The sequence below is a fragment of the Coccinella septempunctata genome, chromosome 4 (genome assembly GCF_907165205.1).
Source record: "Coccinella septempunctata chromosome 4, icCocSept1.1, whole genome shotgun sequence".
Classification (NCBI taxonomy): domain Eukaryota; kingdom Metazoa; phylum Arthropoda; class Insecta; order Coleoptera; family Coccinellidae; genus Coccinella; species Coccinella septempunctata.
Genome location: NC_058192.1, coordinates 17890295 through 17904402, shown reverse-complemented (window position 1 = coordinate 17904402; position 14108 = coordinate 17890295). Strand labels below are relative to the sequence as shown.

At 32.8% G+C, this 14108-nt stretch overlaps 1 protein-coding gene across 2 annotated transcripts; it reads left to right on the top strand.

Moving 5' to 3' along the window:
• Positions 1-7461: 7461 nt before the first annotated feature.
• On the top strand, positions 7462-13682 carry LOC123311299 (myb-like protein A). Of its 2 annotated transcripts, XM_044895186.1 has the most exons (8): positions 7462-8130; positions 9144-11103; positions 11375-11495; positions 11556-11644; positions 11851-12033; positions 12090-12203; positions 12387-12625; positions 12738-13682. In XM_044895186.1, the coding sequence occupies exons 1-8, from the start codon at positions 7632-7634 to the stop codon at positions 13529-13531; spliced, it is 3999 nt and encodes a 1332-aa protein (XP_044751121.1). In that variant the 5' UTR covers positions 7462-7631; the 3' UTR covers positions 13532-13682. The 2 variants fall into 2 exon arrangements, with proteins under 2 accessions (XP_044751121.1, XP_044751120.1); XM_044895185.1 differs by having other exon boundaries at positions 11375-11644.
• The last annotated feature ends 426 nt before the right edge of the window (positions 13683-14108 follow it).

The window sequence follows — 14108 nt, the reverse complement described above, 5'->3', positions numbered from 1 at the left end:
AAAAATAAGATTTTCGTATCTCGATTTTCTATCAATAAAATGTTTCATAGATTTCTCCATTTATTTTCTAAGAAAAAACCCGAAGGTCGTACCGAGGGGAGAAATTACAAAAAATTGCCATTCAGGGTGTAAATGAATAATTATGAAAAAGTTTGAGGGGCGGGTAATTCTCGCTATTTTTAGCAGCCCCAGCTTAGCTACAGCTCTCCAAGATGGCACCTGACAAGTCCTCATATATGGGAGAGAGAAGAACAAAAATTTTGTGGTGTTCCGCTATAATGTCAGCATGATATCCACCAACTAGGTAAGTTTAAATTCGAAGATAACCTATAAGACTCACTCTATAGAATACGTATATATACGTAATAACGGATGTTGATGAAAAAAATTCTCAAAAACTGATACTTATATCAAGAAATTTCAAGAGACGTTATTTGTTCAAAATGAAACTAGCTATCAGAAATCCAATTTTTTTAATGGTATATAATAATAATGAAAAAATTTCTTGCGAAAAAAATTTTAGGGGTGGCTTTTTCTACCGCTTGCATCAACATTTTTTTGATTGCCTCCTAGCTCCCCATATAATGTCTGGTCCATTTTATTTCTGTTAGTCTCCTGGTTTCTAAGAAAAAATTAAAAATTCCTTTTCAGAGGTGTTATTTTCAGGGATAATAAGAATTTAAGTAGGCACTGCTCAAAAAAAAAAAAAAATTATATGAGAGATGCACACTGCTTTTCGATAAGGAATCACCTCTCGAATTTTTTTGCAGCTATATTCTACACCCTTTTTAAGTCTATAACTCAACGATTATTGGACAAAGTCATGGATATTTTGTGTAAAATGGATGATTGTAGAAATTCCTTCAGTTCTAACTGAACTGAATTACATAATCTTCACTAGGATAAGTAATTTAACCACTCTATTAGGGGGCGAGTCTTTGACTCGTACAAATATTTGAACAGTAGATTTTGAGATCAAAAGAAACACTTTTTTCCCTTACCATTTTATCCGAATCGACTCGGTTTAAAAGATACAGGCTGTTGAAAAACCTTAAAAAATGTTATTTTTATAATAGTTATCTCACAAACAGTTTTATTGAATGGAATGAATTTCAGAATATAGTTTTTCATTTATTTGATGAATCTTTTTCGAAAACAAGATATCATCCACGTCTTCCAGTTTTCTCATTATGACCATTAGGTACCATAAAAATACCAAATATTCAAAGAACCCAACTCTTGAAACTAAGTAGGACGCTATCTTATGAATATTTTAACGTTCTATAAAATTCATATTTTCTAGTATCTAAGTATAATGCGGCGTTTTCGAGTTCAAGAATAGAAAATATCCGTGAAATTCGAAAAATTAGGTGGTTTCACCGAATGCATCTCTTTAAAATATTCACAGATGTGTAGTCACAGATTTAGCAAGTTATTCTGAAGGTAATTTTGTTTTTCCAGGGGTGGCACAGCTGATTATGAAAAGTAAAACAGGCTATATCTATTTATCAAGACCAAATTGGTAAAATAGTATAGGAAAAAGTGTTGCTTTTGACTTCAAGAATCCACTGTTAATATATTAGAACGAGTCATAAAGACTCACCCTGTATACCTTTACTTGACCCAAATGTCGCAAATTCAAAAGATCATGCACATTTGACTAGAATAATTCTTGGGGTTTATTATCACTTTAAAACTTCTGAGCTATATAATTTTGAGAGATTTAAGTATAATTATAATAAGGATATCCTCCCAAAAAAAATCATTTTTGTGCTATTGCATTTCTGTTCGGAATTCCATTGATAATGTTATCGTCCCAGAATAGTTATTAGGATAGAATACTCTATTTAAGATGGTGCTCAAGAAACTTTGTCTTTTTTCTACTGAAGTAGATAGTAGATATCTCGAAACAAATCTGAATTTGAGGATGCTCCATTCAATCATTCGCTTATGCTTATATGGATGTTAATGATCCTAGGTACATTTAAGATTATACTCCTTTGCGTAAATCTCTTCACCGATTAATCAAGAATACTAAATCTTATTCGATTTTTGAATTCTTGTGTGACTGTAAGCTCAGTGAAAGTTGTTGGAATTTTTTTCTTTTTTGTCCTTGTGGAATTTTTTGGCACTCTTCCAAAAAAACTAGCATGAAAATTTCGATGATTTCTATTATATTAATTCCCTTTTAAGATCCATCGGCTCTTTTTGAAGAATGGAAAAACATTCCACAAAAAAATTTGCCAAGCTTTCTACTTCCTATGGCAGCTTCCATTATCAGAGCATGGGGGGGCTATACGAAGTATAAAAAAATATGTTTTTATTATTTCTATTTTTTCATATCATGAGCAATTTATCTGAAGTGAGTTATCATTGTGAATTGCAAAGCATATCCTTAAACGTTCATTTGACTTTAATCAAAAAATAAAATGTTAAGAAAAGAGGATATTTTGAAATTTTCCAACTTTAAAGTTTCGATAAATTCTATAATATGTATAACAAATTCCAATATTAGAAAACAAGATAAAAGTTTCTACCACGTGACAAAAATATGTCATTCAAGATTTTTTTCCGAAGTGTAATTTCCTCCATTAGTCATATCGCGTAAAGATCCTTTGAAACAATTGAATATTATATCATTAAAAATCAGTTTTTTTCCTACTTGAAGAAAATGAAAAATCGTAATGGAATCTTAGTAATTCATGAAAAATTTCCATCGAGATTATCTAAGATTTTTTTTCTTAACAACGGATTCAATTCATAAACTTTATCTGCATTTGTGAAAAACTAACTATTTGTTTCATAATTCATTTATTCATTAATGTTATGTAACGTAAGATTCTATTTTTTCCCTCACCCATTCAAGAATTGCTTGTTCATCATTAGTTGACTCTATTTACTGATTTTTCCAGAATTACTACAATATCTTTCGAATTCAGAGAAAAATGTTCCATTTGAATCTTCATAAGCTAACAATTATCCGTTATTCATTACCTACTTGATGCCATAGTAAACGAAACAGATGAAAATGTGCTTCCCCTGTTTGCTTTTTTGATCCCTTCTTATCATAAGTTTATTGATATCGATAACATCAAAATGTAGGCAGAAAGGTTCTTTAACGCATTGATGATATTTTCAAAACTTGCAAATGCAGTTTCGAACAATGCGAGTTTCTGCTGAAGAGTTATGAAAACTTAAAGAATTATACAAATGTTGCTAATTTACGAGATAAGCAACGATGTGAAATTTTTAACAAAACAAAAATTGCTATAATTAGGTATGATAATTTTGGAATTGACAACTGATGGGTTTTTAGCAGAGAAATCGGAAATGTAATTTTGTCTGTAGATTATAGAAAGCCCTAGGTGAAACCTCCTTAAAGACCGCGTTATTGTTGAAGAATGTATTCTTCCTCAATAATTCCTCTTAACGGTTTTTGTAAAATACATATTTGCGATAACAGTTTAGAAATGCAATTTATGAATCTTGAGTTTAGGTATCACTGTTACCATTATTGTTGTAATGACCCACCAAACACTGAAATCCAGTCACTGTACAAAAACTGTACATCGAGTTGCTTCACTTGACTGCAGTGTTGGTAATGCAGTAACTGCACCAAAAAGGACCGTATATGTCCCGGTGGACTGTGCATTTACTGTACAGTACAAACTGCATTTGACATACAGCCACAGCTGCACTTCAAAAACAGTGATGGTATTGCAATCATGCTGCATGTGCTAAAACTGTACAGCAAGCAGTAGTATTTACTTTGCAAAAACTGCACAGCTAGCTGCACTTCAAATGCAGCAGTTACGTGCTAAAACTGTACAGCAAGCTGACTTTAAATACAGTAGTCACTATGCAAAAACTATACAGTAAGCTGCACTTTAAATGCAGAAGTCACTGTGCAAAAACTGTACAGCAAGCTGCACTTCAAATGCAGCAGTTAAGTGCAAAAACTGTACTTTATATGCAGTAGTCACTGTGCTCAAACTGTACATACAGTAGGCTGCACTTTAAATGCAGTAGTAGTAGTTTGCTGTACAAAAACTATACAGCAAGCTGCACTTTGTGTGCAACAGTCATTGTGCCTTAACTATATCGAAACTTGCAATTACGAAACAATATTCTGTGTACAAAAGTTTCCCTAGATATAAACAGAATATCGATTCTGCAAATCAGAAATTTTCAATTTCACTTGATATAAGTACCTAATTCATATTTTGGTAAAATGAAAGTAGTCATCATCAGTTATATTGGAATTATATCTATTTATGAAATGTCTCTTCAACCTTCATTATAGAATTTTCAAATTACATATTTGAACTTCTTGAAGAAGGTATATGTTTAAGTTTCAGGAATTCCTATGAATTATTATTCTAGATTTTATTATTTTCGTTAGTCGGCATACTCCAATAAAAATTGCTTTATATATAAAGCAATTTTTATTGAAGATTTATTGAAGATATATCTTCATTAATTTGTTGTTGTCCTGCGACGAAAGTCGTTTAAAAAAGAGGGTATATATTATACAATAAGGCTTCGATATTAATTTGCGATTATCCCCACAGGCTCTAGAAGTTGTTTTGTATAATTCCGTAACACTAAACTCGGGAATCCACGATTTCGATATCCATATTTTTTCCCTATGCTCACCTGAATACGAGATGATTGTCATAGGTACTTCCCCACAGTGTTTTTGAAATGAAGATTTGCTTTTATGTGCTCTGACTATTCATTATTTCCAAGAAAAATATATTTCTTCTGCGCAAAGGAGTCGACAATAGCGATTATTTTTCCATTATCTTACTCAGAACAAGACAATGCGGTGTATACTATTTAAATTTATGTGGTATTGGAAAAATTGTAGAAGGATAATTAGATTTATTGGAAGAATACAAGGTCCTTCAAGAGGATCTCAATCGGAGACTTTAGAAATAATGAACCTTAATTTTTGTGTAATATTTGCTACGTTTTTTCAAACCCCAACCTCTTTTTTAACTCTATAGTGGAGTGAAAAGTAAGAGATGGGTGTAATCTCTGAATACTTGATAATAATAATTCATTGGATACCTCATTATGTAAATTTTCAGACAATTACCTAGTTCGTAGTTCACAACTATACACATAAGAAGACTGTTAGGTATTAAAAGTGGGGTCACCCATCCAGGTACTTAACCCGGTGCTGAAATTTTAAAGATTCATGCAAAATTAAAATTCCATCTGGCTAATAGTTTATAATTCTTATTGGGAATCTTGTCATCATTTTCTATTAATATACGATCGCCATGAAATTGTGCCAAGAAAATCTACAACTATCTTTTGAATTTCTATTCAATTTTCAGAACGTCTTTCGAAAGGCTGATAATTTTTATTATTTCAAACAAAAAATGAGCTCATCCTCCACTTTTCGAGAAACACTTCAAGGCTTCATGAGCTTTGCTGATGAACATTTGCATCCTGCTGGTGCGGGAAGTTAGTTTGGCTTTGGGAGGTGCCCTTAAAATATCATTTTTTAGTAAAGTAATGGAAGGCTATTAAAATATCGAAAATTTCAAATAGAAAGTGTCTAAAAATTTGCTAATTTATCGATAAGCTGATTCATGTATGACTAAGGTCCCACAAAGACTCTTCATTTGGACTCGCTATTTATTACTGGTATTTTAAAGACTTCAATGAAATAATGCGTATTGCTTTGTCATCTCAAATCAGCTACAAGGACTTCTTCTCTTTGTTTTCATTGAGATCAATCTCGAAGAGCAAACACGTATCCCTTCTGCGCATTAGAAGTCCAATTTACAGCTATAAAATTACGTAAAAATTTTTGTATCTCACAGCAAGGTTGAATACTAAAATGAATTATATAATGGCGGAGGCTAAGTGATTTCCAAGCAATAAACAAAGTGCTATTAAATCAATGGTCGACTATATTGATTTAATTTACAGTAAGTACTTATACGTTCCCCAGTTCTGAATTAAGATGGTATATGGAAAAAAGAGGCAGAAATTCCCAGTCGAAATTTACATGGAAGTAAATTTATGTGGTTTTTCTAAATAGTTCTGTTTATAAATGACCATTATATGGGATTTTGTGGTTGCGGGATGCGGTTATATGCAAAAACAAATAATAATAATTGGGTAGATGCGTGCACCTTTGGGCTTTTGGTTTCGCAATCAATTGAATATTGAAAATTTGAGCATTTACTGAGGAAGAATTCCTAAGATGCTGGTTTTTTTTATTTTGTAATGAAACCATCTTCACGAAATTTTGCACCATGCTTCGTATCCTCATCAGTGACCAAAACAGCTCAGCAACCCACAACAAAAATGTCAATGCATTTCTGGCACAAAAAACTAGAATGGCCTGGCCATTCAGAAAAACACAACATACCCTCCAATCTTCGTAGAGGGTGTATGGCAAACTCCTCAATTTTAAAACTAAAAACAGAGATGATATAATTTCCACAAAAATTTGTCTTCAAACCAGGATATCTGTTTCGCTATCACAATATAGCATCTTCAGGTAGTGGCGCATCCAGAGTCTGAGTTAGGAGGGGGAGGAGTACTGGCAATTTTTAGGACTGACCTAAACTATCTACAGAGATCTGCTATCGATAATGAGCGAAAGTGGGAGGGGGTGATTTATTCCAGCTCACCTAGATTTAGTGGAGGAATCTCTTTTCGGGGGGCATAATTAGCCCCCCCTTCCAGTATCTTCCCGTGGATGCGCCCCTGCATGTCTTCAGGTTGGTGAAGGTATTTTATTTGGGAGTTAATTTCCTTGTCGGGGGCCAAATTCCTCGAATAATAGAACCCTCAGAAGAAGTAGAAATCACAGCTGTCTGTAGAGACTTACATACTTACTTCAGATAGCTGTGTGGAAATGCTCCCACTCTTTTTGTTTTTGGTTTGTAATGTCTCATAAAGCCATTATTTTGTGACCCTCAATACGCATACTAATGCACGATTTTAAGTAAAAAATTATAATTGATATCGAAATCCGTTAAGCTACATTCACAATCAATTCACGGGCCGAAGTGCACTTCGGCACGGAAGCTTAGCAGATGGCGTTCTCCGTTACCATTCACAATGAAATTCAAGAGAAAATTTTTTGCAAGTTGCAAACTATCACTTCGGCGAAGAATTTCGTGCCGGCTATAGATGATGCTGATGCTTATGTTTTGATCAGTTACATTTTTGATTCATTTGAGTATTTGGTTCCAAGATTATTGCGAATGGTAAATTTCGTGCCGAAGTGCACTTCGGCCCGCGAATTGATTGTGAATGCAGCTTAACATTCATTTGAGATGTAGGGATGAAATCGATGTTAAACGATGTTGATCGTCGATGTATTTGTGAAATGTATCATCCCTGTGACATATCCAACGTCAAACCAAAGAGTATCCCTTCTGTGTTCTGTGAGTTCTGAATCTATGTTCTACTCTGTAATCTGTGCTATGTTCTTAACTGTCACGCAGAATGCGAGGTGTTTGAAATTGTAAATTTATGAGCAAAAAACTTTAGTTTGATGATAAGACCGTTTACTCTAGAAATATATTTTTAAATCCGTGATTGTCGATTAAGTAAGGCAGTATTCGAAGGAAAATACCGAATTTTGCAAAAAATTCGGAATGTCTCAGTCAAAAAATACCAGGAGTAAACGTAAACCTTTGCCAAATGAAATTTCTGTTTCCTTGAAAACGCCAAAATCCAGGCAATTCTTATTTTCTAATGGATCAGTTTCAAATTTGGATGACGAAGCTGGAACTACTCCTTTGAAGAGGTCTAAGAGAAAGAAGTTGAGAAAAACTCAGAATTATTTCTCTGTCGATGATGAAGGCAACCAAGAATCATCATCTAGTGTTTCATCAATTTCCAAAACGAGAAAGAAAGTTTCTTCTAGAAGTTCAGCTAATTCCGAAGTTGATGGAAATATCTCATCGGAGGTCTTTCTTGAATCAGAAGAGAAACCTAAATCTAAAAGATCTAGAAAGAAGAAAATCAAGTTACCTGTTGTGAATCTAGATGATTTTGGAAGCTTGGATAACACACTCCAGTACAGTGAAGAAAATATATCCAGTGAAAAGAAAAATGCTTCAATTGATTCCATCAGTTCATCAACATCAAATGGTGAGTTCTAGCCCTAGACTATATCACTAAATATTAAGCCTACCTTCTCTATAGAGAGAAATCTATTGAATTGTTGGAGATCTTGATCTCCAAAAAATTCGTGAAGATTTTAGAGTTTTATTAAGGCTATAATTTTAGGCCTATTGAAAAATTTGTTTGCCCTTGAATTTTTAGAGAAATCCTAGATTCAGCTATCTCAAAGTTAAGCTAGCAGACCAAACAGCTAATCAAATGTTAATTGAGAATCTGGCCTGATTTCAGGCTCTGGTTTGAAACCATTAAGAAATTTCCTTCTGTAGGTATTTTTTTAATTCTGGGTTTTATTAGCTTTACCATGAAGCTAGCAGATCTGGCAAATAGTGAAATTTGGTTTTGATAGATTAACAGGTAGGTGCACCCTCCAAAAAGAAAAAACCTTAATAAATAATGAAAGTGGTCAATTTGTTCAAAATCTTGATAAATATTTGATCACTTGTTTGGCTAACAGAAGACACGATTTCTCCTATCATTAAAGACCAAAAAATGTTATATTAGGGTAAATTAGTCTGAAATTATAGGCAGGGTTACATCAATTACCTACAGTGAAACAATTCCATTATAATAGTTGAGAAAAAACCCTTGGATTTGGGGTAAGCTGTATTTTTACACTTAAGGGTCCTATATACCATTGGAGCTATAGGATCTTTCGGTATATAAATACGTACACAATATATAGATTATACAGTTATGTATATTATCGCTAGTCAAATTTATTGCAACCTCAAAATTTTCAGCAGGGACAATTTTATTTTTATATTTTCATTATGTGAAGTAATAACTTGCTAATTTGAGGACGCTTCATTACGTAACGTTTTGAAGAATTGCTTCCGATTCTTCAGGCCTAAAAATTATGGAGATAAAAATTATTTTATTTCATATTGGATGCAAGTGTAGATTCTTGGGCACTCTTAATAGTATGATTAGTATAAATTACTCTGATAATATTGTTGATGTAATAAATCATCTCATTTCAGTAAACAATGAGAATGAGAATAGTTCTAAAAAAAAATCTAAGAAGAAAAAGAGTACGAAAAGAGAAAAAAAACAAGAAGATATTGTAATGCCTAAAACACGATCTTCAAGAAAGGCTGCAAAAGATAAAGATCTGAAAAATATTAGTGAAATAGATGAGAATAAAGAAAATATAGTAATTGAAAATTGTGCATCTCCTAAAAAATCAAGTGCCTCTAAAAAAAGAAGGCGGAATTGCAAGCCTGAACTTGTTAATGAGGCAGATGAAGTTGAAGAAAATATTGAAATGTTAAGTAATGAACATTCAAGGTCTTCCAAAAAAAGGCGCATTCGCAGTGAAATTACTAATGAAACAGAAGGATTCAAAACGACTGATAATCAGACTGGTGCTAAGAGTAGAAGTAGTTCTAGGAAGAAAAGACGTATTAAGTCAGAAATAATCAATGAAACAGATGATACACAGTTAAATGATGAAAAGACAGGACCTGAACATTCTGAGATTCATAAGAGAAGCAAACGAACTACAACTCTTCAAATTGCTGATGAAACTAAGGAACTGAAAGAAAACATAGAGGCTATAGTTGAAAATACACCAAGCAGAAGAAGTAAGCAAATTTTCCATTCTGAAGCTGTTGATGAAACAGGAGAACTGGGAGAAGATATTGAAAAGTTGGGTAATGAACTTCCAGAGGCTACTAGAAAAAGTTCAAGAATTCTCAAACCAGAATTTGAAAGTAAAACAGTAGAATGGGAAGAAAATATTGAGAAATTCAACGTGAAGCAGTCAAGGACTTCCAGAAAAACTAGTCAAATTCTCAAAACTGACTCACCAAAAAAAAGTATTGAAGGTTTAAGTAACGATAATTCCAAAACTCCCAGCAAAAGCGAACATTTCCTCAACTCTGAAATAACTGATAATTCTGAAAAACAGAAAGCAAATACAACAGTTGATATTTCAAGAATGTCAAGAAAAAGTTGTCAACTTCTCAACCCTGAATTTGATGATAAATCCATTGATCTGAAGAACAATGCAGACAATGTAAGGAATTCAAAATCCAGAAGAAGTTGGAAACTCCTCAGCAATGAAACTAACCTACAACTTGAAGAAAATACAGATAAAATTAATATTGAAATTCCCACAACTTCAAGAAAGAGTTGGCAAATCCTAAACTCTGAAAAAATCACTGATGAGGTACGACAGGAAGATAATTTTGACAGTACTGATAATTTGGGCACATCCAGTAGTACCGATGAAATTTTGAGTCCTAAAACTACTGATGACAGTGAAGATGTAGAAAAAAATATGGATAAATCACATTTTAAAAATTCAAGTACGCTAAGGAGAAGTTGGCAAATCCTCAGCACTGAAATTACTGGCAAAACTAAAGAAGTAGAAAATATTGAGAGGTCAATTGTTCAAAATTTAAGAACTTCCAGAAAGATCGAGCACATGCCTTCACCTAAAACTAATAATGAAACTGAACATGCAGGGATAAATACCACAAGGCCACATTTTGAAAATTCAAGTACTTCCAGGAAAAGTGAGCAAATACTCAACCTTGGTGCTACTATTAAAACTGTTCGAGAAGATGAAAGTATTGACAGACCAAGGACTCGAAATTCAAGAAATGTTAAACAAATACTTACACCCAACATTAATGATAAAACTGAAGAGATGAAGGAAAATAACAAGAAGGTACATGTTGAAAATTCAAGAATATCAAGAAGAAGTTGGCAAGTTAGGAACTCCGAAATTAAGGATGAAGCTAGAGAACTTGAAGAAGATATTGATAGTCTTGAAATGGATGAAGTTGTCAAGTCCATCAATGAATCTTCTCTTTCTGTTGGTAGGCTGAAACATGAAAAAGATGAAATTCAGTTACATAATAATTCCATTATGAGCAATTTGAAGTCACCATTCAGGAATAGGAAATCCCCTGTTGAGCAAAAAAGCCGAAAAAGGTGAGCATACCAATGTTTGATGAATACTCATGAAAAAATTTATTGATTTGTGGAGGATTATTGTAAATTCTTCTTTCTTCGAACTAGCTAAATCTTAGTTAATTAATTAAGGTTGTCTTTTCATTAAATCATTCAGAATCTCATAATTATATATGTTTTTTTTTTTGTAACTTGTTACCAGTTGATATAAACTTTGGTGGCCGACTGTATAAAAAAAATTAGGTATGAAGACTTGACAATTAGACATTTTCAATGGGTGTTCTCCTTTCAGGTGGACCATTTTAAATGGCGATGACTCTGCCATTTCCGGTCATATAAAGGCTAATAATGAAGAGGAGGCTACAATTGAAGGCAAACTTGAGATAAATAACACCAGTTCAAAACGTCGTTCTGTGAGAAAACGATGGTCCACCGAATTGAAGAAAAAATCTTTTAATCCAAATGATTTTCAGATAAAAGAGATAATTGAACCGTCCACTAATGAAATTTCAAACAAAGGATCATTTATAATAGACCATGAAGATCTTGATTCCAGCATGAGGTAAAAATTGATTTCCAAAAACATTAATGCAATTGCGTAGAGAAAACACAATTTGCATCAATTTTAATTTATATGAACTCCCACTGGCTAGAGTTTGTGATTATCTATATTCCAATTCGGGCTCGTAAGGCTCAAGTTTAATTATAATTCACTGTCAAATAATTACCAAGTGCATTGGACCAGAATTTCAGAAATTTCGTTTCCAGGCCTCTGGATACATCAAAGAAATCTGCTATTTCTATTCAGAAAGAAAATTCGTTTAATCTGGATTCTACTTTTGTAAAAAGTTCATCTGCCGATAACTCGCTAGAGGAAAAAAATTCAGTTTCTGAGCCAGAAAACTGCAATATTATTACACCAGATCGTTCATTGAGAAGATACTCTAAGAGGTAAGAGCATGAAGACATAATATTGAATTGAATTTCACCACATATTTGTTTTAAAGGTATTCAAAATCTTTGGACTTCATAGAGGGAATCTTACCATTGGAACAAACAAGTACCTTAGAAAATAGTGAGACAACTATCAATGAAAAACAAACTAGGAATTCAAGATATGGGTAATTACATGATTAATTCTAACATATGTTTCTTACATAAAACGATAATACATAGGAAAATGCTTACTCATTGCCATCAGTAATGTGATAACATTTTATAATCTTAATCTATCTAAAAAGCCACAAATGTGACATATTTTTTTAAACGAAAACCTCATTTGAAATTTCTTTTTTTTTTTTCAGAAAGCCTTCAACCCCTGGATCTATCTTAAAAAGAAGGGGTACCTATGACTTGGATGTTAGTGTTACAGATGTATCTATCCTTAAATCAGTGTCTGAAGGCAATTTATCTAACACTGGATTACCCAGTGAAGATAACTCTGAGGAAACCAACAAAAACGTTAGATTTCAGCACGTCACTAAGAGGAAACCATGTTTGCGGAGAAATGATTACTTAAATTCACCAGAGAATAAACCAGATGGTAAGTGAGATACTAAATTTTTGTATGTTTAGTATCTTTCTGAATTCTCATAATTTATATCATTCTATGTCCCAGAAAAATTATTGATTTGATTATGTTATTTATTTTGCAGCGAGTGCAAGAAAGGTGCCCCCTAAAATAGGAGCAGCAAATAAATCAGTAAGTTTTGATCAAACAATATTTTCCGCATCTTCATGTTCCACAAGTACGCCTCTCCATCCATCGAAGAAAAATAACCTCTTGAAGCAAATCCTAACAAAAAATAGTTCAAAAGACTTGTCTAACAAAAGAAGAAGCAGGAGTGTAGAGGAAAAAAGGGAAAAATGTGTCAACCGGATAAAGATGCCCAATTTCACAAAAATACATCAAAGATGGAATGACAAATTGGAAGACATTTCACAGATGGCAGCCCGAAAGGCTGAAAGGGCGAGATTATTGTTATCTGGCCAAAAACCATCTGTGAGTTCTACTTCTTCAAGTAATGAATCGGAAAGGAAAAAAGATGATAAAACTAAGCACCCTAAACATTTGAATTTTACAAAAAGTCAGCAAATTCCAAATATTGGAAATAACAGAACTCCAAATATTTCCAAGACTAAGAAACAAAGTTCGCCAAAGAAATTCAAAGTAGAAGATAAATCTAAGAAACAAGTTATTGTAGCTAACATTCCCAGTGGGAAATCGGACACAGCTACTTCTAAAAATTTACTAATGAAATCTGGTATTCCGAAAAAATTACAAAGTACAAAACCCACACAAAATGTCCTCAAAAGAACAGAAGAAATTAAATGCCTTGCTACTAAAAGTAAACCACAACATGATACTAAAGAGGAAAGAAGAACGATTCTTAAAGGTGTGAGAGGAAATAGACGGTTTGAATTATTAATGAAGATGCGAAATAAGTGATTTTGAAAATATATGTTTGTTTTTGTTTTTTTGCAATGTTAACGTATAATTTTTAGTATCTTAACAATTTTTAACTCAATTTTTATTGAGCTTTTATAATTCAGTATTTAATTGAAAATAAAGATGATGATGAAATTTTATCAAGTTAAAACAAATTTGAATAACAAGTATCTATAAAGACCTCCATGTGCAGAAGAAATCATAGTTCAGGAGCAAGCAGCTACAATCGTTGCGGCGCGGCAAACCAAGCTTGAATCAGACCAACATAATTAGAGATTTTTTTATACGGGGGAATGAGAAAAATACGGAGATCTCAAGTTATATTATATTCTCGGTTTTATGTTTTTCTCATGAGCCGTATTAAGATCTAAATGGTATAGGTACATGATTTTTTCAACTTCATTATCTTGAAAGATATGTTTAGGTGATTTTTGGAGAACAGCTGGCTTATTTTGGCCTGTTATGTCTGGTATGCGTTTATCAGTGGTTTAGTTTATCCAAAACTTTATTTAGTAAAAAATAATTAATGGCAACTTCAGAAGTTATCTAGTAGCTGTTGATTCTGTTTACAATTGAA

What these genes read in the sequence shown, in the direction of transcription:
- LOC123311299 (XM_044895185.1), top strand. Translation starts at nt 7,632, where the DNA reads ATGTCTCAGTCAAAAAATACCAGGAGTAAACGTAAACCTTTGCCAAAT. An exon ending in CAGTTCATCAACATCAAATG is followed by an intron (nt 8,131 to 9,143) that starts GTGAGTTCTAGC and finishes ATCTCATTTCAG; the next exon opens with TAAACAATGAGAATGAGAAT. An exon ending in ACCAGAGAATAAACCAGATG is followed by an intron (nt 12,626 to 12,737) that starts GTAAGTGAGATA and finishes TTTATTTTGCAG; the next exon opens with CGAGTGCAAGAAAGGTGCCC.